We start from the raw sequence: 24,037 nt of genomic DNA, 5'->3' as shown, positions 1-24,037 counted from the left end.
AATCGGAAATCAACGATACACGAGGAGGAGGATCGAGCGAAAGGGCGAGATTTGGAATCAAGGCTATAAGAGATGTTGCCAAATGTTTCAGCACAAAAAAAAAAACTCGTACACGCGCATATCTCAATAAATTATAGCTCGGATCGTCGCAGCGTCGTTAAGAAAAAAAAAATCTATGCATCTATCAACGTTAATATTATCGGGCGAATTTTTTCTTATTAATATTATGCAAAAGCGTATATCGTGCGCATTTATACATACTCTGCGGGGCTTTCAACGAAATATATTATACATCCATACAAACGTATAATATTCGCGCGTCCATTAGCGGGGACACACACACACACGAACACTTATTTATACGACTTGACCGTTAAAATACCTCCCGCGCAGTTCAAGAAGAAGAAGAAGAAGAGACACACACGCGCGGGGGCAGCGCGCAGGAAAGGGGCTGCTGCTGCTGATAACTGCGGCATGCGTATATTATATTATTATGCTCGCGCGCGAACGAGAATTGCTTTATGCAAAAATGAAGACGAGCAGCAGCAGAAGCAGCTCTCTCGAGGAGTTATAAGTGTGTGATCTTCTTTTTATACCTCCTGACTGACTGCGGCATTCCGAGCATTCCTCGAGATCCGATGGGCCGACTCTTCTTCTTCGTTCTTCGTCTCTTCGTTCATCGTATCATCGTGGGTTACAAAAGGGTCCTCTCCGGGCTCTTTCATATATACATTCTCAGGGGGGCTTGACCTTCGTCACACACATACTCATACACGCACAATATTATCATTGTATTACGGGCGGCGCTTTATGTAACGTTAATGCGTCGTCGCGCGCGTCCGGATGTATAAATAGAAAGTTTCGTATAGCAGCGCGAGTCGCGCATATTTACAGTGATTTATCGCGTAATGCGCCCTGTTAATTAACGACGTTCGAGCCCACCTGAAGGTCGCGCGAAAACGAGGAAGTAGTCGTTGTACCTGTCTTGAGTTGGTATCTTCGAAAAAATTAGAAAATTCGATCTCGAAAATCTTCCGAGCTTTACATACATATGATTTACGTACGTTACGACGTGTGCTATATCAAATTTGACCTTCTACGCGTTATATCGGAGATTAATGATCGATTCTCGTCCCGCGCAGTCCCCAGACGTTATTATCGTTAATTTTATAATTCGCTCTCCCGTTGTACATGTGTACAGGCGCGCACGAGTTCGCTAATTGCGTTAACGCGCGGCGCGGCGCGAAACAATGAAAACACAGCGCACGAGAGAACGTCGAGGACGCGACGACGATCGTCGAGACTCTCGTATATTTTACATAGTTTCGGCACATTATTTTACCCGCTAGTCGATAATCTTGCAATCACGTATATATGTACGATAAACAATTATATTATTGCGTCCGTCCTTGCACCGTACGAAGAAGTAAAAAAAAAAAAAAAAACTCCCACATACGTACACGATCTCTCGGTCGAGATAATGTACGTGTGCAATAATAATAAAAAGCGGAAACGAGCGCTAAGCGCGATTTATATATCCTTGGCCGGTTACAAATAGCAATACAACAAAACACAATATCGCGCGCGCGGCAAAGCAAAGTATATATATATATATATAATAATAATGAGTGCGCCCGCGACTAATGAGAACAAAGCGACTCGCGCGGAGAGTCACGTGGGTCCTTTTTCTCTCTCTCTCTCTCTTTATGCTGCCGCGGAGTTTGCAGTCCGGCATTGTCGCTGCTGCGAGAAAACTGCCTTATCTAACACTAACACATGCACACGTGCGCACGTCCATATGTGTATATATGCATCGCGTACATAGCTTAACTTTGTCTTTGTCGCGAGCGTTTTCTCGCTCGCAGTTTATTGTTTTTATATATATTATACACGATTGCGGCAAGACGCAAGAGAAAATGCGATCTTGCGCTGATTTTTTTCTCCTTCGGCTGTTGGCGATGAAAAACTATTTGTAGATCGATGAGTATATGCATACACACGAAGTAGAAGTGATTTTAGTACACTCCGGCCACAATGAGAGAGGCTTCAACGCACGAGATCGGTCACCCTTTATTCCGCTTAAAACAGAGCTGTTTCTCTCTCTCTCTCACTCGTCTATACCCCGTCTCCTCTCATTTTCCAGATCAGTGCGCGACTCTCTCTCTCGCTTCCAAGGGTGTCCCGTCCGTGTATCCATACATCCGCACCCACCCACCCAGCGAGAAACAGCATCGGTACCGTGACGAGCTTCTGCATCTTCTCTCTTTCTTTTGCTCGCTCGCTCGCTTCCCCCTTCGCTATGGGGTCGAGCGCGCTTAAGTGTCAACGATGTTGACGACAAATCGCCCCGCGCTCGCATATACAGATATCGTTTCGTCTCTTTACTCGGACCAAGGGTTGGTATAGCTTTTGTTTCTTTTTTGCTCGAGATTTTCCATACACACAGACGCACTTATAATGTATATAATATCGATCGAATTCCATCCTTCTCTACTCGCACTCTCAACTGTGGGAAAATAAACATCTTAAGGCGAGAAAGTTATTTCAATATGTATATTATGTACGGAGATCGCACCTCTTCAAACAAAACCCACTACCTATGTCTTTTTTATTTTAAAGGCACTCACCTCTCTCTCTATTCGAGCCCATTAAACCCGTACATTTTTGACTTTCTAATAATCATCCGCGCATTATCATAACACACGGTAAAAACTCCGTGTACAGTCCATATTCCAGGATCGTAGATCCTACATATTTCATCTTCTTTTTTTCCAACAAAACAAAAACAAAACCCAGACGCAGGACCTCATCCGTTCAAGTGTTTGTGTGTATGTGTGTTCAACTATATCATTATGAAGAACTCATCTCGCGCCCAACGAATATATAAACATCGAAATTATCGCTGCGCGCGCCACGTGCTGCCACACGCGCGGGATATAATTTTATTTTAAATGCGACGCGTTTACTGTATACGGGGGAACAACTCGACTCGATCGTTTAATATTATGCATAATGTAATAATTATCCAGGCAGGCGCGTCGGCGGCGGCGGCGATCGAAGGGTAGGATAAACGCGCGCGCGCGACGCTGATCCGAGGCGACGGCATGGAAAATCTCTGTACGTTGCTTGTGTTTTAGGCGGCGACTGCGGCGAACGAGCCTGAGTGGGGTCTTACAAGACCTTTGGTGCGAGCTTTTGAAAAAAAAGCTCATAAAGCAAGCGGCTCCTCGTTACGTATACGATATGAATAATAATTCGATCGGATAAGGAGATGAGATTTGAATGTGTCACTTGTGGGGCTGCTGCTGCTGGTGCTGCTTTATCGAGTGTCAACTACGACGTTTAATTGCTCTCGCAGACAGAGTTATATAGCTATATAAAGATACAACGATGCTAAAGCGTCGAGTCCAATAGTCTCTTGATATACACATTTTTCATTCGCTGGAAAAATTTTCGGCACCAAACCACAACAACGCGTGGCGCGAAATAATCGCGCGCGCGAGAGTAGCAGTGCGAGAGGGGCGTGTATATATTCATACGATTAATGTGTGTATGTGTGTTTGTGTGTGTGTGTTTGCGTACACACATTACTGCTACGAGCTGCGCGCGCGTGCGGTATGCCATGCTGCGCTAACTTTTTTCAATGCAGATAGCGCGCGGCGATCCTTTGTTTGAAAATTGCATACGTCTGTGGCTCTGTGTTTGTGTGTATTATGCATTCCAGCTCGAGATGTATATATGCGCGCGCGTGAACACACACACGTGTATCGTATAAATATACGCACGAAAAACAATGTGTAGTCGCGCGAGTGTGTATAGTGAATTACATCGCGAAGAAATAATGATGTTCTCTCTCTCTCTCTCACTCGTTCTTGGGTTTTTCAAATGCGATTTGTGTAGTAGTAGTAGTAGTAGTAGTGGTAGTAAGCGCTGCCGATTACATCGATCATTGAATAAATAAACTCTTGTATACATGCGGCCGTGCGCGATATCAAACGTAGAAAATATCTGAACGCGTATGAAAGAGAGAATGGATGATGCGTGCGATGCGTTCCTTTCGTTTCTAATGCTGCATTTTACGATGATAGTTCTATATTTATATAACTGCGAGAGATTCGCGTGAAAAGTCGTAATTATGGGCCACGATAACGAGAGAATATCGACAATCGCAGACTTGAAGGTACACGAATGGGTATACATTAAGAGCGTAACTTGAAAAATGTCTAAATGTGATAGAGACAAAATGCTATGAACAAAAGGTCCATTGAGAATTTATAATTTTTTAAAAATTATATATTCAATCATTGAACATCAATAAATTATGACTGCCTTATATATCTTGAGTGAATTTTGCCGTTTAGAGGTTACAGCGATGCGACATCTACAGTCAACGAGCTAACTATAAGAAATGTATGATTTCTATCAAGCATATGCGACAAGCTGCAAGCATACGAGGTTCTCGAAAATTTTTCATTTTTTTTGATTCTTTGATCCTATAAAATTGTGTCTATTAACTTTTTACTTACTAAGTTTGAAAAAAAATTAAAGGTCTTCGAAACAATGTTTTACAGTATTGGTCAAATTTTTGGACTTCTAATCATCGTTCAATAACATTTTCATCCTCAACCTCATAAAAGCCGACTAAAATTAATAAAACATAGATGCAACTACAAGCCTCTGTAGTACCTATCTGTAGGGAGAAATAGACCTCAAGGGCTAAGATCTTTCGCATTTTTATTCTGCAATGTACTCTTTAAGAGCACACCTAATTGGATTAAATAACACATACTTTTTGCTTCTATACTTCGCGCGTAATAATAATACATGAAACGTTCAAGAAGTTCGAGTGCAGATCACGAGAAAATACGCACGTATACACTATACCATATAGTACACAAGCCTGACCTATATATGCGTTTATATTCGCATTTTGTACACGCGCCACATGCAGCAGCAGCAGCAGCAGCAGTAGCGTATCTTTTTCTTATGCTACTACAACTATACTCTTGTGTGGCGCGCTGCAGCTGTAGCTCAAAGGCCAGAGAGACTCCGTAATACATAATCGGCGCGGATAATCGGCAGCTGCATACGCCCGGGCCTGCATACCACACCCACGCGTATTTATGCTATACACACACGCACGCAGCGCTATAATATGCGAGATGATCGCGCAAAACGCACGCGTAATAATGATCTCGAAGAGGGAAAATTGACCGCGATTACACGATTTTACCTGCCTTTTAAAATTCCCTCCGAGCTCTCGCGAGTACCGGCTTGCCATACTTACATATCGTGGCCGTTGTTGCTGTTGTTCTTACGCAATTTATATATATTATACACATATCGTGCGTCGGTTATTCATTATATGCACGCGCCGCGAGGCGCGCACGAAATAACGATGTATTTACATATATACGCATTTAAGACGGGGCGCGAGCACTGCGCACGTATATGGTTAGAAAAATAAATAAGTGATCGAATACCGATTTTGCTCGCAGAAAGAGTTTCGAACGGAAAAAGCGAGCAGAACTCGAGTATTTGTCGATCTACTTTTGCGGGAATGAGAATTTGGTGTATCACAGTTGAACTTGTCCCGTGGTTGCCGAAAGAAATTCGAGAATACAAGACCGATAAGAGAACATGGGATCGTCGGTCATTTATGCTCGTCTACTCGCTTCATCGATTGCAGATTTCATTATTGACGTCGGAAGCCACGTAGCGCCGAAAACGAAAACTAAACATCGTCGATATTGTCCAAGCACGAATTCGATAGTTTAAAACGCACAATAGGTATGGTATAGAAAATCATACAAGTCGTGATATGAAAAAAAAATCCTTATCGTGCCCATTATTATCAGTCGAACTGAAATCTCTCTGACAAACCTAACAATGTGAATTTCGTGTGTAATTGATCTCATTAACTTGTCGATGTCATTTACCATTTCTTCTCGTTTTGGGCACCTGAAACTTTTGGGAATAACTGCAGACTTGTGCGTAGTGTTGCACAACGCCTAATAATATTTTCAACTATCGGCCCGCGTTCGGTATAACGTTACTATATTGTACAACGCTCGTAGCAGCCATCGTATGATGTATTGTAAACGACTGTTTTTTCTCTGTTCGGTACATAAAACACGCCTATAATATGCACGATGCATAAAAAAAGCCACCGATAATTTTACTACTGTGTCGTTTTGACCTAGATTTGCTGGGGTAATACGGATTTTTATTTTGATCCCGCAAACTCATTACGAAAATCAATCTAAGATCGGGATGGTATTAAAAAAAGGTTTTTTTGAATGTTGTTAAATTTTTTCAAAATTTTTTATTGGTAGTACATCAAACTTTTTCCGGAAAGAGTAGCTCTCATTATAACGAATTGACTAAAAAATGTGAGACATAACTTAAAATATCTTCTAAACTAATATTAATTTTAAAATCTCTTAAACTACCAATTAAACTTATCTTTTATATACTAGTATTAAAGTATTACAAGGATTGAATAAATTATATTATAATTATAATCACAACAAAAGATTATGGCAGGAACATTTTCACCAGTTGGGTTAAAAAAAATCTAAAAAAAGTCTAAAAACGAACCTATTTACAGTATTCCATTGAATGACTAAAACACATCTACACTCTCACTGTCTTGATCACACATAGACGACCTGCAAAACAAATTACATACACATTAATAAAAATAATCTTGAATCTCGCTTTATGATATATTTTTGGCAAAAAATATTTGACAACCTAGTTATAATGATAAGAAAGTCGATTGATGAACTTGAAGAGGAAAAAAAAACTATACGGGAAAAGATTGGCAGTTAGTTTTGCGTATCTTGTAAAAAGATTTCAACGATAAGGGTATTTCGCCTTACTTGACATGGGTGTGCCCTTTGTATGCTTTATTCAGCACCGCGTGGATTATTTTCAATCTGTAAATAATAAACGGGTGTGCCTGTAAGATATATTTTTGAACCCAAAAACGTATTGCAAATATAAAAAAAAACATAATCGATAGTAATTTCTACCCTGAAACCCGAGGGGGTCGATGAGAATAAAGTAACAAATTTCTGAATTCTATCTCAAGCCGTTTCTTTGGTTTATTCGATGTGATTTCCATCGAAGGATATTTCGATCTCTACTTGTAACGGCCTCACGACGTCGTATTATACACACAAACACTCGAGAGCATCTCTCTGCATCGGACGCACGCGTCCTTGCGCATTTTTTCCTATACATGTATACATCGTATACACGCGCGGGATGACACTTTTGCGCAAATCGACGCGCGACCTTGGCTGTTGCTATTACTCGCTGAAATCGTCCTGAACGTGTATTATGCGGCTTATAAGATATAGAGAGAGAGAGAGAGAGAAAGAGACTCGTCGAGGTTGCACCGATCACTCGCCATTAGCTGATTATTTTTCGGAGAATCCATACACACACACACGTTTTTCCATTTTCTTTTTATGCCCACTACTACTCTTTCTCTCTATGTCTATCTCAAGGACACGTCGAGTCCGTAAAGAAATTATCTACTTTTTTTTCTCCTTCTAACGCTGCTTCTGTGCAGCGGCTTTTATATCTTTTTACGCCGCGCGGATGATAAATTTTAAATCCGATGCTTTTGGACTCGAGATGCGATTATAAAATGTTTTATGCTGTATGCACTTATATACGCGCTCGCGCGTCTGTGTCTCAGCTCCAATATCGTATATATCGAAGGATAAAAATAAACGTTTAACAATTTGCGCGATTCGGATTTGGAATTTTTATATATAATGTATAAAACGTATATAAACGCGAAGAAGATGTACAGCGGTCGTGTTGTGTGTGTACGCGCGAGCGTCGGTGATAATATTTTCATAATGGAAAACAGAGACGAAGGAATGTTAACGAGTATTATTATATATACGTGTGTGCAGCAGCGAGCTTCTTCTTCTTCTTCATCTTCGATGTGGCCTCGATTCTTCTCTCTCTTTCTTAACGCTTTAAAACCACGAGGATATCCAGCCGTTAATTAATACAAATCAAATGAAATATTAGATAAATCATCGTCGAGTTGATGCTGCTGCTGCTGCGTTGCCTCTTAGAGCAAATAAATGTCGTCTCAATGATAATTCAACCATAATTTTTCATCTCTCTCTGTCGAGCGCCGATCGTTGGCCATAAATTGCGATCGCGTAGACTTGGACGCGCAGCAAGCTGCACACGATCATTCCAGATTCGTAATTCGACGCTTCGATTTTGAATCGTTGCAAAATGCAGATGTACTCGGGACACTCGCGTATATATATATGATGTACGAGCGAATCGATGACAATCTTCGTACAAGCGAGACGACGAGGGGGAGATCTTGATTCGTTTCGGCGAAGGGTGCATATAGCGCCTCCTAAATACCCCGTCGAGAGATTTCTCTCGCTTTTTTTTTCTAATAACGTATAGATGGCACGGCACAGTAGCTGGAGTAGTCGTTGTACCAAGAGATGTTTTCGTTATCTTCGTTTCCTTTTTTTTCTCTCTCTCTCTCTCGTATTTCGTGAGAGAGACGGAGAAATATTGATTTTATTAAGTGCTGCCGATTTTGATTTATTTTTTTTTCATTTTATGGCCGAGACAATACGATCAATTGTATCAAGGACATCCCCCGTGCAAGGAATAAAAGCAAAACCGTATAACGTGTATAATCTAGTCGGTGATTCAAGTCTACGATGCACAAAGTAAAAAGTAGAAAATAAACTTTTCCTCGTCGACAGAGGAAAAAAGAAAGAAAGAACGGCTTATAGAACACGGCTGGCACACGCTGTTTGGACAAATCGCTTATTCTGCTTCTGTCACTCGATTCTTTCTCTCTCTCTTTTTTTTCAGGGTTCCAATTCGAATTCGTGTCCGCGAGTAAGTGTAGTATAATGTATGCGCGTTTGTGTGTGCGCGAGCATGTCTATACCTGCGAGCGATGTTGGAACATTACGACGTATTACGAGAGCTCTAGTCTTCTGTAAGAAAAAAAAAAAGGAGTCGAACAAAACAACTGGAGTGTGTGTGTGTGTGTGTGCACGTTGAGGCCGAATAGCCTTTCGCGGGCCATTTACAATATGTATAACAAGAATGCTTGACCTCTTCCGAGACAGCGAAGGAATGTTGCGCGATCGTTTTGAATTTTGACGCTGATTTTTTTTTTTTTCAATATTCATCGCCATAGAGAATCGATTGTTAATACAATCGGAACAAACAATTAATTGTTTAAACGAATTCGGCCAATTTTTTGTTTTTCGTTTCATCGTCGATCTGTGCAAAATATATCGACACAATGGGAGAGACGCAACGATACAATGTATCGGACGATATCTTCGCGCTAATTTATAATCGCAGATAATAAAAGAGCCGCAATTACAATCGGCGCTACTCTATTCGATCTCATTATACTCGTGCTTATCGACGAGGGTTTTTTTTGATTTTTTTTTGTTTTTTTATGGACCACTCGAGCGAGTAAGTTTGGAAAAAAACAAGTTAATTTTTTTTTTTGCAATAAAATCAATGTAAAAAAAAAATTCACTAAGGTCCGCAGAAGCCGTCTCGCTCGGCCAAAAGATTACAATCCCAACTCTGTTTGCAATATAGCGTGCAAGTAAAGGCATCGAAATTGGCACGAGGCCAGTGTTAGTAGTGCGGCTCGCGCGCGATAGCCGCCACTGCCGAAATTCCACGTGCATCGTCGTCGTCTCTTTCCGGTTATAATATCGGATGTTGTGTGTTCCCGAAAAAAACGGCCAGATAAAACGTTTCTTTTTTATTTTTGTTTGATCTATGGAGCTAGACATACCTTTGATAATGCAAAGTTCCATTTACGTTGCAAAACCTTTTTAATCTCTCGCGGGCGCAGGAGAGAAAAATACACATAAAGGCTTTGGCCGATATATCGCGGTTTATTCCTCGTATAGATTAGGGCTTTGGAAGTGTGTGTGTGTGTGTGTGTGTATGATGTTGTGAAACGCGTATTATAGTTGCACGAGCTCGAGTTAAACGAATCGCGTTCCCCCGGGTAAAAACCGGGGAGAGAGATACGTAATTTTCATAAACACTCGAATGCATTAACAGTTACGTTGTTTAACCATATATCGAAGATATAGAAAGAGAGAGAGAGAGAGAGAGGGAGATAATGTCAAGTACATTGTTCTCGGTGCGGCGCAACATTTGTAAACTAGGCTGATTATTGGAATGTTTCGCGATAAAAGAAGAAGAAGTAAAAAAGAGTACGTAAGAACAGCGAAATATTTGAAATTGCTTCTTTTTTTTTTGCTATCGTGTCGCGAGATGGAATTTAAATAATTGTACAATTATATTTGCAAGGTGTCGCACGGTTCACACTTGGTTCGCACGTATACACGGCTCGATTTTTCGTTCCCCTCTCGCTCGATGACAATCTATCGTCGACGATTTTCGAATCGATTCTTTTCTCCGTATAATATCTCGAAGTTTCAATTGGTATTTCGTAATTGATAGAGCGAGAGCGCGCGATAACGATTTTTCCTCATTGCATCGGGACAGACCACTACACTATGTTATACTACTATAATACTACGCGTGGCTTATCGCACGTTTCTTTTATGTTTTTTTCTTTTTTCTTTTGCAGAAAGAAAAATAAACGAAAGCAAAAAAAGATTAAACAGCGTTTTCGAGAACGAGACGTAGATGGTATATAATATTTTTTACGACAAAAAAAAAAGAAGAAGAAACTATCGATACACAAATTCGCCAAATCGTCGATTATTAATTTTTTTTCTCTTCGCTTTTATTTGTATTAGCAGCCTGTGCAGCGATACGCGGCCGCTCTCGAGGCCGCGCTCGTCGCCGCGGCGGAGTTTTGTTTTTCCATACCGACAAATAGTTGGAGCGTGATTCACCTATATATGCACAACGTCGACAACTGTTGCATCTTCGCGCGTTGCGCGAGCCATAATATTTCATCGGTTCAAAACACACACAATCGTAGTATATATGGCAGCGACGTGTCGTTTTTCTCCGCCATCAACAACGGAGCACGACTCCGGGTGTTTGGCTTTTTTTTTTAAATTATTATTATTATTATTGCAAATATAAAATATTCCGTTTACACTTTATACGTTCTACATACGTATGCATGTGTGTGTGACACTAAAAATAATTTGGCAATGAACTTGAGCTCTCGCTCGTGCATGTGCGTTATTATTATTGCTATTATATATAGAGAGGAGAGTCAACGCGGAGCTTTTAATTTATAATCCTGCGCGCGAGAAAATCCCGCCAAAAATAGACATCTCGGATTCGTGTGTACATCTCGATACATTCTTGAAAGTTCGTCGTAACTTTTTAACCCACCCTCGGAGTACCGACAGTGTGAAAATTCACTTATTGAAAAATCTATTACGTCGTTATATAGTTCCCGAAAAAGACGAATCGTAAAATTTTTTTCTTCAGTATCGACTCTCGGCTTCGCCGGACGTGAAAAGTGGAAGTAAATTCGAGAATATATTCATCGTTCGCATTCGCAGCGATTGCTCGGTATAGGAATGTGTATCACACATACGTACGGTAAACGAATTTATTTTCTAGATAGCGACTAATTACCCGTAAGTTTACACGATGTAATATTGTAATATTGTACTTTTTTGGAGAACGCGTCGTGTATACAGTGTACACACAACTGTACTATCATTCCATAAATTCCTTTTTGCATGAAAGAGCAATTGTGTGTTTATGCGACGACGGCGGAAACAAAACACAAACGCGAAGAATTAAATACCGCCGCACTATATATATTGTACCATCTATCGTAGCCACGCGCAGCACGTGTGCGTGTCAAAAAAAACCCGATCAGCGATCAGCTGAGAGGTACCGAGCGATAGACGACGAGTGTCCACGAGGTGTACACGTTTTGTGCTGCGCGAGTCGCGCGTGCCGAACTCGATCTATATACAGGTACGCACATACAAAATAAAGACGTTAGATACACATCGCGTACTAAAAAAATGAAAAAACGAAAAATTACAATCGGGTATGGGATCGATTGTAATACAGCACGTAGTATACAGAGGCGCCCGCGATACTTTAAATCACGATGATAAAACGCGATCGCACACGATATATTGCACGTGCGCGCCTATGTACTAACTTCGCCCAAAGTTTTTCTGCAATTTCGAGTCCACGCGAATTGCATAAACGCCGCTGTATTGTTACATTTCAAGTTCGTTGACTCGCGATGCTTCTCTCACTTCTTCCTCTTTTTTTTCTCGTCTCTCGATGGACGCACCGCGAACACCTATATAACACACATCGTACACAGTATGTGCGTGTGCGTGCCACTCGTCGCATGGCACATCGATAAAATTCGGGTTCAATCCGCTTTTTATCTCGTTCGTACATAAGCTCGACTACTGTACGTATTGAATGAATCTTTTCCAATGCTTCTCGTTCGATCGATCTCGAAGTTCCCGCGCTGTGTGTTTGTTGCACGAATCGCTCATCGAGCGGAATAATGTCGTATATGAATTCATAAAACGCCCTTCCTGTTATTATGATCGAAATGCAAAAGAGAAAAGACGATGATTACGATGCTGCTGCTGCGCGCCACACACATCGTTGACCAAAAGTAAAAGCGTTTGTATACGCGGGTACATGTAATAATAATACAAAACGTGTGCACACGCGCGCGCAGCCGGACGAAAGCCACCCATCATCAGTACTGCGTGTGTGTGTGTGTTTGTATCTACAAATCCTGATCTCAATTCCTACCGGGAACTTTTCTCTCAATTGAGTCAATTAACCAATTGCACAACGGGGGTAATTAACGACCCGAGAGAGGTCAGCTACATGAAATATATTTATATCCCTTTTGGAAGTACTCTCGAGCCTCCTCTCTCTCTACTTCTTCTTCTTCTTTCTTTTTTTCGCGAAATTCCACGAGTGGATAAAAATAAAATTTTATACACATTTGCGCGCGGTACGTGTACGTAACGAGAGTATAAGATACACAAACACACATACACACAGCGTCATTGTGTGCTTCTGCTGCCCGCAAATCAGCAGCTGTGCGTATCGCATCAACAGCTGAAAAATTTTTAGCGAGAGCTTTCAAAAGTGTGGTAATTAATATATACACACGAGGGGTGTGTGTGTGTGTGTACGCTACTCGGCGAATTGAACGAAGTGCGCGCGGCGCCGAATACTAAAAATAGCCACACTCGTTAAGGACAAGAGAGATGTGAGTTGATATAGGATATGGTTAAGTGAAAGAGTATTGAAGGTTTTGCGAAAGAACAAAATTGCAGATTTTAGCATATATAATACGTAGTAAATTTTATTTAGAATAAATTTTTCTCGCTTTTCATTTTTATTAAAAAATAAAACTATTTTGTATAAAAAAAAAAGACGAAGATGGTTAGCGCGTCCATCTTATATCTCTTCGCGGGCGGCTGTCTTGGCATACAATACACAATATATCCGTTGTATATAAATAATATATATATCGCTCTTCTGTACATATCATCATTGCAATAAAAGTTCAATGCTTCTGTGGTTTATCTATTACTGTTTTGTGTTTTTTTTTTAGTCGTTGTCAATATTCACAATTTTTTTTTCGTCTTTGTGTCACGTCAAAAAATGGATGGTATCGCAATTTATTACATCTGTGTTTTAAAAAAATATATAATATACGTTCGCACGCACACACGAGTGAGTGTTTATTACCACCTTCTTTGTATTTTTGTTTTCGGTTTCTTTTTTTTTTTTTTTTTCGTGACTTTGTTTGCGCATGTATATATCGACAAAGGTAACATTCAGTGGAACTTTACAAGATACCTCTTTGAATGTCCGAGACGCGCGAAGGCGTTTTTGGACGTACAGCGTTGTATATAGTAAATTATATTATTACATCTTATATTTTTTGCTTTCGGTTTAATTGATTTTTTTTTCTGTCTTCGTGAAATTTCGAAACTTCGCAATTTTATTTTCAGCGCTAAAAAATATATTTTTATACAATATTAAAAACACTTGTATATAAAAATGATTGATATTGTATATTATATATATTTTTATCGTAAATATTATCTATCGGTTTTTCGTTCTCTTACATGCTAAATCACATATTGTTTCAATTACTTTCGTACGTTTTATTTTTTTGTGCAGTCGCTTTTCACTTGCTCGGATTGATTTTTTTTTGTTGTTTTCGCTTTTTGAGTATAAAATTTTTTAGTAAAAAAAAAAGAGATAAATTTACATGATTACAAAGATTCTCGTCGCAATGTTTTTTAGCGTCCATATTCGGAGAAGAGTCTCGAATTGTACATTTAAAAAATCTTATCTATTCACAATAGAGTAAAGCTTTTTTTTCGCAGCTCGTGTAATTTACATCTCGTGCATACAAGCAGAGTCTAAAGTATTATAAATTTATAGGACGTTTATAGATAATTCATTATACAATTAATGCGTGATAATATTTTTACAAAGCCTTTCGAAAACGGTAGTACAAACAATAGGAAAGCAACTTTGTTATTCATTATTTATAAAAAGCATCTTGAGTTTTTGTTTCTCGTCTTATTTTTTTTTTTTCTGTTTCTTTACATGCACACGTTACTATACAGTTGGGATGCAAATGATATTGTAAAAAGAGAGAGATAGAGAGATTAGAGAGATAAAGAGAAACACGGCGGAGGACGAAAACGTCGAGCGATCGGTTGAGATCGTCGCTCGATGGATCCTTTTGCAACACCTCGCCCGAATTTTACACATTGTTACGTTTTTTTTCCATCAAAAAGGCACACTGTCCAGTGAATTGATTGCCCAGAAAGTCTGCACTTCGTAAGCACGCGTATAATATATAATACCACTACTTCGCAGACCTTCGTGAAAAAAAGGAAAAAAAGAAAATACTTTCACGTTTAAATATACGAATTTTTCTTTCTACACCGAAAATCGACGGAACGAAAATTATTTTTTCTTTTACTTTATTCTACGACTACTACGTTATACGTTTATGATTTATTTATATGCCGATTATTTGTTCCTCTTCGCGGGCACCACAACAAGCTTGTGGGCGCGCGCGTTTACTCTACGTTTATTGTTCTCGAGAATTAGCAGTTTTTTTTTTGTATCGTTATCAACTATCGATTTGCCAAGTATAATTCGTTAAAAGTACATTCGCATCTGTCTTGTACACACATGCACACGACGCAGCAGCGATCACATTACAGCGTGAACACGATGAGTTTTTTGTTGTTGTTGTTGTTGTTGTTGCAAATATGTCAGGAATTATTTTATTTTTCTTCTTTCTTTCTCATTATATACTTATTAGACTTCAGAACATCGTACACATATTACGTTTATATGGCGGAAAGCTTTGGACTGTCAAGTTGCAAGACATGGAAATTATGAGGCGAGATCAAAATGACTACTTTGCTCTCTCACGTTACACACTAGATGCTATTGCAATGGCTCATCATTTAATTAATATTATTGCTAGGCTATAATGTTAGTTTACTTTAAAACGTAGAAAAAGTTACACTTACGTGAGTTGTAATTCTGTTATTATTATTACTTTTTTTTTCATTTCGTTTAAACGTTTTTAATTAAAAGGCAATGCTGAATAGCCATGAGTTAACTTTGCGTATATAATAATGTAAACAATTGTGATTTGAAGCAACATTGAAATCAAATATTCCATTCGTTTTTTATAATATAATCTCTTTATACAATTTATTTATTTTATACTTTCATCATCGCAATAAATAAAATATATTTCATTTATGTATAATTTATATATAAGTTTATACTTTTTTTGTTACAATCGTATATATTTGGCTTGTTGGAGTAACGAAAAAATCATCAAATGAAAGAGAAAAAATGATCGCCGACGGCCTTTAACGGCTCGAGCGTCGTTTTTATTTATCTACAAATATATAATAATAATTCTTGAGTAGGTATGTATATATTACATATATATATGATTTTTTTGTCTTTAATACAAAATACGCAACGCGAATTCTCTGGAATGAGAGTTTTTTTGATTCTTCCTCTTCTTGTCTGAATTTTCAAGCGAGATTCTTTTTTTATTTCTTCAAAAAGAAAAAAAGGCAATCAAATGCAAAAGCAGCAAATATTTTACTTATATTCTTGTCTATAAAACCACGCGTTACAGCACAGAGATATAAATTTACAGCTTTTTTTTTCTTTCTTTCTTTTATTTATTCATAAATATAAACAAAGAAACATAATGCGTCGGGCTCGCTCTCGCTCTCGCGCAGAACAAGGAAAAAAAAAGCTTTTTCCTTTGTTCCTGGACTCCGGCCTGACTGACGACTGCCCCACTATTCCTACGCTCTCCGTCACTCTCTGTTTTCCGTTGCTCCTGCACTGTTTTTTTCATTATTATTTATGTACACTTATTCAATTTTTTTTTTTTTGTTTTTCATCATCATCAACAAGCAACCGACACGACCGATAGACACGCGCGCTGGACGGCAACGTATGTAAGACGACAAGAGAGACGCACACACGAGGATTACAAAAAATTTATACAATTTTCCGCTTATTTAGCGTGAAAGCACACACCATACATACACATCATGATCATACACAGCCACACGCATACGCAGAGAGAAAGAGAGACGAAACTCTCTCTCTCGCTCTCCTCTTCAAGACTAGACACGCGACACCTCGTTCAACTGTAAGGTCGATTCTTATTTTTATTTAATTTTTTTTGTCATCTTGTTTCTTTCAATTCAGCACAGCGATCGGTCATTTTGTATACGGCGGTTGTCGATAATGATAATGATAATTCGGAGCGAGTGCACGGAGAAAAACACAGAGAAAAAGAAGCGTATACAGTGGGCAGCCCCGGCTACCGGTCCTCGTTATACATAAAACTCGCTCTCTATGTACAAGCTAATATTTATTATATAGAACATAATTGTATATATGCAACGACGGCCTTCGGGAGAAAAGCACACACTCACACACGTAAGCACGAATTTTTTCCACATTGTTCGCACACACACGCACCCACGCAGCACGCAATCGTTCCACTCAGTCTCGAATTTGTATAATAAAATCCATGTTTTATAAGAGAGAAACTTATACACAGCGACGATCGGGGCCCCACGACACACGATGTATGGATGATAATACAATAAACAACAAACGGATGCGGCGGCGGCGGCGGCGACGACGACGACGTCGGGCGGTAGTTAGTTGCGTAGCTTACCGACAGCACACACGAGCACGACACGCCGTTGTTGTTGTTGTTGTTGTTGTCGTTGTCGCCGATGCTCCGTTGTCTCCGTCGTGGTATCTCGATTCGCAGCGGCAACCGGTCAGCTGATATCCTCGTGTTGCTGCTCATCCTGCTCCTCTTGCTTCAGTATAAATTGCTCGATGAGGTGCAGACAATCGTCGTCGTCGTCGTTGTCCGCCTCCTCCCAATCTCAGACGACCGTGCCCAACTGTCCCAGCTGGCCGATACCGCCGATGCCGCCGTTGTGCGTCGGCAGGTGGCAGCCCGAGTGCAGATGCGAGATCACTTGCTCCTTCAGCTTGCTCACCGTCTCCCTGAGCTTTAACAGGGCCGCGCTCAGCTCCGTGTTCTCGCCCTTCAACACCTTGACGCGCTCCTCGAGCTTGGATATGCGCTCGAGCTTGCGTTTGCGACATTTGGACGCGGCGACGCGATTCCTCTGCCTCTTGCGCTCCAGCTTGATCCTCTCCTGGTTCTCCATGTCGATGGGCGACACGGGCGGCGACGAGTTCACGCTTGGCACGGTCTGTGGCTCGTCCTTGATCGACACGGCCAGACCGTTGTTGCCGCAACCGCTGTTACCGGACGAGCCGCCGCCCAGCAGCGAGGAGGACTCGGTGCTCTGTACCGATCCGGGCGGCTCGAGGTTCGTGTAGGTCGCGCCGTGCATGGCGCCCGTCTCCTGCGAGCTGTCGCTGTGATGCAGCGCCTCCAAAGCGTCCACGAATCCACGCGCGTAATGCTCCTGCTCCTCCGTCACCAGGGACTTGTTCTCGAAGCTGTACATCTGCGAGGTGGGCGTGTTGATGTTGATGCCGCCCGCGTTCAGGGCGTTGAGATTGTCCGCGGTGATGCCCTGCGACAGCAGCAGCTTCTCGAACTCGGGCGAGGCGATCTTGAACATGTCCGGCGAGTTCAGGGTGATGTTGCTCAGCAGATTGGGCGTGAGCGGGACGATCTTTTGACGCTTGCCGCCGGACTGGTGGAGCTGGTGCTGCTGGTGCCGATTCAGATCGAGCGTGAGATTGCTGCGCTTCATGGCGGCGCCCACGAGGTTGCCGCCGTTGGACATGCGGCCGCCGTAGATCTGGGGCTGCTCCTCGTAGAACGTCGGCTCCATCGGAGTCAGGTTGCGCACCATCGGGCGTTCGGTTCGTATTATTTATTTATGCCAAAGAAAAAACTAATAAAGACGATCGCCGCACAAGCACGAGCTAGTGGAGGCGAGCCTTTATGTATGTATATTATATATAGCACTGAGACAGACACGTTAGGGTGCGCGCACACGACTCTCGACTACGATGTATAACAACACTTGTGCGCTCGGTGTATCGTATATATCTATAGATATAAAATAGCAGCAGCAGAAGAGAGACACACTCCACTATATATACTGCACAAGGCAGAATATATAACACACGACGACGATGTTTACGTGCAGCGGAGCACCACGGAATTTCTTTTTGCACACTGCACACTTGCACCAATTGATAATACAGTCGTGTATCGAATAGAACGAATTAACGATCACTTGTTTTTTTTTTATTATTGTAACGCACCTCGTTGTTTTTTTTTTTGTAACTAAAACCCACTCACTCGTCTCTCTCTCTCTCTCTCTCTCTATTATATTATCGCTTTTGCAACAAACGAGAGGTCTGTAAAATACATATATAGAATAAATTGTCTGCGCACACAACAGCACAGCACAGCACAACAACAGCACGAGAGAGATTATATATATATCAGATATATATATAATATCGTAAAAAGTCTAGCGCGCCGTACGATAAGATACAACCGCGCGAGCGAGCTGGCGTTCGTTAACTGAGTGCTCGACCGTAGCTCGCGCTGTGCCTTATATCCAGTGAGTCACGGCGCGGACTAAAAATAGCCGGTGGCGTCAGACCGGGACTCCGGGATTGGTCGACGCTGACGACAGCAGCGGCGCAGTACGCGGAGAACCGCTTCTGCGACGACGTCGGGAAGGTAGGTGGGGAGAAGAGAGCTTTTGGACGTGTGTGCTGCAAGCGTGTGTATATCATACATATCTCGCGAATAATAAAAGGCGAAAAACACAGCAGCAGCGAGCGGATCGGAGCGGAGTGTGGACTGACTGAGGAGAGACACTTGTGCGAGCTTGTGTGCTGCCGGTATGGACGTGCCCCGCGAGCATTGAGAGCCCGAAGCGCGCGGACTTTTTAACTCGTGGGTTTTACCCGCGTCGTATAAAGCGCGGCGGCTGCGGCAGCGGCAAAATATATATGTCGAAGAGAGCCGCTGTTCCAGCTACAACGCGTCTTTATTATTATTTTTCTTGCTTTTCGCGTTATTTCTCTCTTTTCCTCTCTCTGGTGAGCCGAACGAAGGTTTTAAACAACGATTTATCTAAATAAACGAGCTCCGAATATAATATCGCCCTCGTGTAATGATGTTGTTTGCGAGAAAATTTGTTGAGAAAACTCTTGCGCCTCCGCCGACACGGACGATCGGAGTTTCACCGCGTGTGTATACGCTTCACATGCATAAAATGTGCAATGCCGCGCGCGCGCGCGGTGGCTACTGCACATTGCAGCAGCTTGCATACATGAATGTACCTATGTGTGTGTATGCGCGAGTCGAGACTCGAGCGCGACAAGAAATTCTACGTGCTTTATCGGTCACGTTATCTTTTATTATTATTATAATTTTTTTTTTCTTCTTTTCATTTTAACGTTCTCGATTACTGCGTATAAACGTGCGAATGCGCGCCAAGTGCGTTGAATTTTTTTTTTCTGCTCTCTGTTCTTTTTTGTGTGCAATCGTTCTCGACCTTATCTTTTTCCATTAGCTTGGACACATATTAGCGGTTCATTGTATAAATTGTATATTTTCGATTGTTATATGTTTTACGTTTGTATCAAAAATGAAATTGTCGATGCTCACCTCAAGTATAATCTTGACTCCTACTCTTCGTCGGAACCTTCTGTTCCGAAACCTGGTTCCTCCTTGATTTGGACTGTAACCATCGATCCTAAGGAATGATTTTCGGAGAATTGAGATAGCCTAACCATATCATCTTGAAAATCATGACCCTAAAGTAGACAGTAATGTTTTATACTTAAAAATTGCTTAGACTAGATTTTAAAAATCCATGCTACAATACAAAGTAAAACTGTCTCGACATATCTATTATTTAAAATAATAAATATTTTATTCTTAAGTTAAAATGTAAAAAACTATGCTTACCTCGGTGTCCTCCTCGATATCAAACGGAGTGTTTAGCCTTCCCTTCTCGCCTTTATTTAACAAGTAATGCCGCAGGTACCGCATCGAAATATTAAACGCGGGCCACTCAGGACGAGTCTCATCGACCCACCTGGATCTCTTTAAACCGGTCAAGGCGATCCACGCCCTGAGCTCTCTCTTAGGTCGAAGGAGCTTTTGAGCACGAAGCTTCAGATCATTCCAATGGATCCTGGGTAGCAGCAAGAAATGTTCCTCTTTTAAACGTTCCCAGACTCGGTGTCCGCGGAGGCTTCCCTCCCAGTCCGGATTCATAATGAACTCCAAGATTTTTTTGTCGTCTTCGATGAAATAAAGACCATCCCTGGATCCTTTCAAACGCAAATATTTCGCCAATTTCTCCATCGGCCTGAAAAATAAAAAAAATAAATAAATATAAATTATCCTAGGTTTAAGACAGTTGCAACGCGTTATATCATAGAAACGCGCACACACACACACAAGCTCTCTCGATATTAAAGTTGCACTTTTACTTTTGTCTCATTCACGCACACAACAACGCGACACATCTTTATAAGGCAGAGACCGCATCGAGCAATAAAAAATACGTTTGTGCCTTGCACACACACAACAACAACAACAACTTTTAATGTATGTAAGTATATGTGTACGCGCGAGAGTGTATTATATGGGCCGCTGCTGCTATGCTGCGCTGTGCAGACGTGCTGCAACCTTGAAAATTGCACACATACACACACAAACACTCATACTGGTATACGAGCAGCGCGACCGACTCGCGAGCGCGATTATCGAGGCAAAGAGAAAAAACGTGTTCGTTCGTGTTGTTATATAGACATACACACACGCACGCACGATTTCCGATTTGTAGGTAGAGCAGCCAAGATTATATTATATATATTTCCAACGAATTCGCCGAGTTCTAATATTACAAAAGGTCATTTAAAATCTATAAATATACACACATTAGAGAAGCTGTAAGCCCCCCCGCGTAAAATTGCGTAACGCAGAACTCAGAGATTTTTTTCTCGCGAAAAGCAGCGCGAAATTTCCCCACGCGGCGGCGGCGTTAAAAGACCGGCGCATCGTCGCTGATCAGTATGTGCGCGCGTGCCTGCAGTATAGTGTACCGCAGCCGCACACAAATCGTTTTATTTCCTGTCTCGCGGATCTTATCGCAGGAAGGAGCAATTCGTACATATATAAACACACACATATAAGATGTGCAGCAAAAAACTAGCTGTCAGACATGCCGCTATAGTATTATTATAATATGGAAGTTGACGCCTGTTACGTAGTGATCGATTGATACGTTTTTTTCCGGACTTCCGAGAGAGAGACAGGCGCAAGTAAAAGAGCGTCACGAGTTCTCGCGCGCGAGCTTACGCGAGTTCGCAGATTATTGCGATATCATTACTTTTATACGATGATGATGATACGATTGATGTTTCTTACGCGCGCACATCGCGGCGATTCGATCGAGCGTATATAAAGTAAGTAAAGCGCGAGGCAAATATTAATTCGTGCCTCCAAAATCGCGACTCGTGCGTAACGCCTACTGATCTCGATTTAATTTTTTTTTTTGTACATCAATCGAGAGACGCGTGTATCGTACATATACGCAAATTACACTCGAAAATGTACAAGGAGAAAGAAAGAAAGAGAATGAGAAGTGTAGCGCGCGCGCGTCGAGTCTTATCGGAGTTCGCGATCGGGGATTTGCCCATATCCTCTTTTCTTAGAAACAAGAGAGAGAGAGACGCGCGCGACACGATGAGTAACTTTACGTATATCGCGCGCACTTGCACCAACACACACACACACACACGGACGCATCGGCAGTGTGCATATAATACGCATGTACGAATCTGTCTCTCTTTTTGTTCTCGAAAAATGAAAAATAATAACAAGGCGCGCGCAAGCGAGAAACGACGATAATGCTCGTCGTCGGGCTCGGTGTGCAGTCGCGGCGATAAACACACAGCAGCAGCAGCAGCAGCAGCAAGTTAGCTTCATGATCGATGACTCATCGCGACAACGTCCATCTCTCTCTCTCACTCTCTATGCAGTTTTTTGCTTCGTTCTTTTTTTAATTCGATAGATAAAAATCCAATGCCTAAGATGGCAGTTAAAGGATCGATGATTCCTTACGAACTTTGGATATATCTTTTCTCGCGCGAGCTGCGGCGATTAAAAAAAAAAAAAAAAACGAGACACGCATATACATTGCGTAATGAGACGACTGCTGCGTCTGGCAAAAGCCGCGCGCTAGCGAGAGAGGCGTGTGTGCGCGCGCGAAAAAAAAGTCTCGCGATTATTTGGCATTGAATTGGGCGTTTGCGTCAATGAGTGTGTTCCGAGAGTTCACGCGAGATCGACTCGTATGACCGTTAACACAGTTATTTAATATAATAATATTAAAAATCTAAGAGAGTGAGGAGTCGGGGTCTCTCGTCTCGTTTATTTACTTATAAAATTTCTCAGATAACTATTGGACATGCGTAAAGATGGAATACACACATGTACGTGGGATCATCGATTGCACAACGACAATTCGCGCGATTCGTAGGCTGAACCGTGCCGTATATCTGTATCTATCTATAAGACTTTTGGGTTCGTCGTGCCTTCTTGACGTAATTACATACGTGCGAGAGAAAAACACATCGAAACTAAATTATCCCGGCGCGCGCGCGAGCGTATTTACCCTAACCGGTAACCTTGACCTTATTCGCGATTTTTTTTCTCTTTCTCTAGATCTATTCGATCTCTCCGCTGAAATTGGCCGTGGAATGTCTCCTAACGTTCGTTATCTGATTTTTTTTCATATACAGCGTGCGTACAAGGCGTTTAGCGAGAGAGAGAGAAAAAAAAGGAATTGCGAACAACGACATCGAGAGCCGCCGAGACAAAAGAGACTAGTTTAAACACACGTTGCAACCTGCAAACACGACCGCATTGAACAACGGTTTTTGTTATAAGGCCATTTTCGATGACCAAAGAGAAAGCGAAATCGACTTACGAATTTGCACGTCTACGATCACCCATGATCGTCGTCGACAGATACACTCAATTATGGATGCGTCACTCGAAGATAGCTGCAGCGAATCGGCGAAAACCACGTTTCCAGTTGTTGGTTGGTTATAGGACAGTACGAAATTCGTTGGAGATGAACAACTAATGCGATCTTTCGAGCGAATTCGTCGTTACACACAGACAAAATGTAAAACTCTGGCACTCGATTTTAGAGAAATCTATCACACATCACACACAGTTACTGGCTACAGGCTATGTAGAGCACGCACTGCTGCGGGCACAGGCTGTAACGGTCGGTGAAGAGTTTTTTCGACGCGGCGGCACCGGGCAGCGACACAAGTAGAGCCATCTATCGATGAATCGACCAACGTTCCAGTTTCGAAATACGCGGAGCCGTTACGACGATAGTTTATTGAAAGAATCGTGTCGGATAGCATCGCTATTTCATTAGATACAGCGTATGTGACTGTAATTAAATTTTTCACGTTT

At 41.5% G+C, this 24,037-nt stretch overlaps 2 protein-coding genes across 3 annotated transcripts; both read right to left on the bottom strand.

The window, feature by feature from the left end:
* Nucleotides 1-6,217: 6,217 nt before the first annotated feature.
* LOC106659631 lies at nucleotides 6,218-23,574 on the bottom strand. 2 transcript variants are annotated; one of them, XR_002763668.1, is made up of 3 exons: nucleotides 23,535-23,574; nucleotides 20,198-20,906; nucleotides 6,218-6,671 (listed from the first exon to the last, which is right to left on the bottom strand). XR_002763668.1 is itself a non-coding variant. In XM_014382271.2 (2 exons), exons 1-2 carry the CDS (start codon nucleotides 23,558-23,560, stop codon nucleotides 20,471-20,473), a joined length of 462 nt encoding a protein of 153 aa, XP_014237757.1. In that variant the 5' UTR covers nucleotides 23,561-23,574; the 3' UTR covers nucleotides 19,201-20,470. The 2 variants fall into 2 exon arrangements, 1 of the variants encoding a protein (XP_014237757.1); XM_014382271.2 differs by lacking the exon at nucleotides 6,218-6,671 and having other exon boundaries at nucleotides 19,201-20,906.
* Nucleotides 14,581-19,085, bottom strand: LOC106659630 (transcription factor jun-D). The gene has a single exon (XM_014382270.2). It carries the CDS (start codon nucleotides 18,414-18,416, stop codon nucleotides 17,466-17,468), a length of 951 nt encoding a protein of 316 aa, XP_014237756.1. The 5' UTR covers nucleotides 18,417-19,085; the 3' UTR covers nucleotides 14,581-17,465.
* Nucleotides 23,575-24,037: the final 463 nt, after the last annotated feature.

This window comes from Trichogramma pretiosum, unplaced genomic scaffold (genome assembly GCF_000599845.2).
Source record: "Trichogramma pretiosum strain Unisexual culture from Peru unplaced genomic scaffold, Tpre_2.0 scaffold39, whole genome shotgun sequence".
Taxonomy (NCBI): domain Eukaryota; kingdom Metazoa; phylum Arthropoda; class Insecta; order Hymenoptera; family Trichogrammatidae; genus Trichogramma; species Trichogramma pretiosum.
Note: the sequence above shows the minus strand (reverse complement) of the source record. Positions and strands in the feature narration are given on the sequence as shown.

What these genes read in the sequence shown, in the direction of transcription:
- LOC106659631 (XM_014382271.2), bottom strand. Translation starts at nt 23,560, where the DNA reads ATGGGTGATCGTAGACGTGCAAATTC. An exon ending in GATCGTAGACGTGCAAATTC is followed by an intron (nt 20,907 to 23,534) that starts GTAAGTCGATTT and finishes TTTATTTTTCAG; the next exon opens with GCCGATGGAGAAATTGGCGA.
- LOC106659630 (XM_014382270.2), bottom strand. Translation starts at nt 18,416, where the DNA reads ATGGTGCGCAACCTGACTCCGATGGAGCCGACGTTCTACGAGGAGCAG.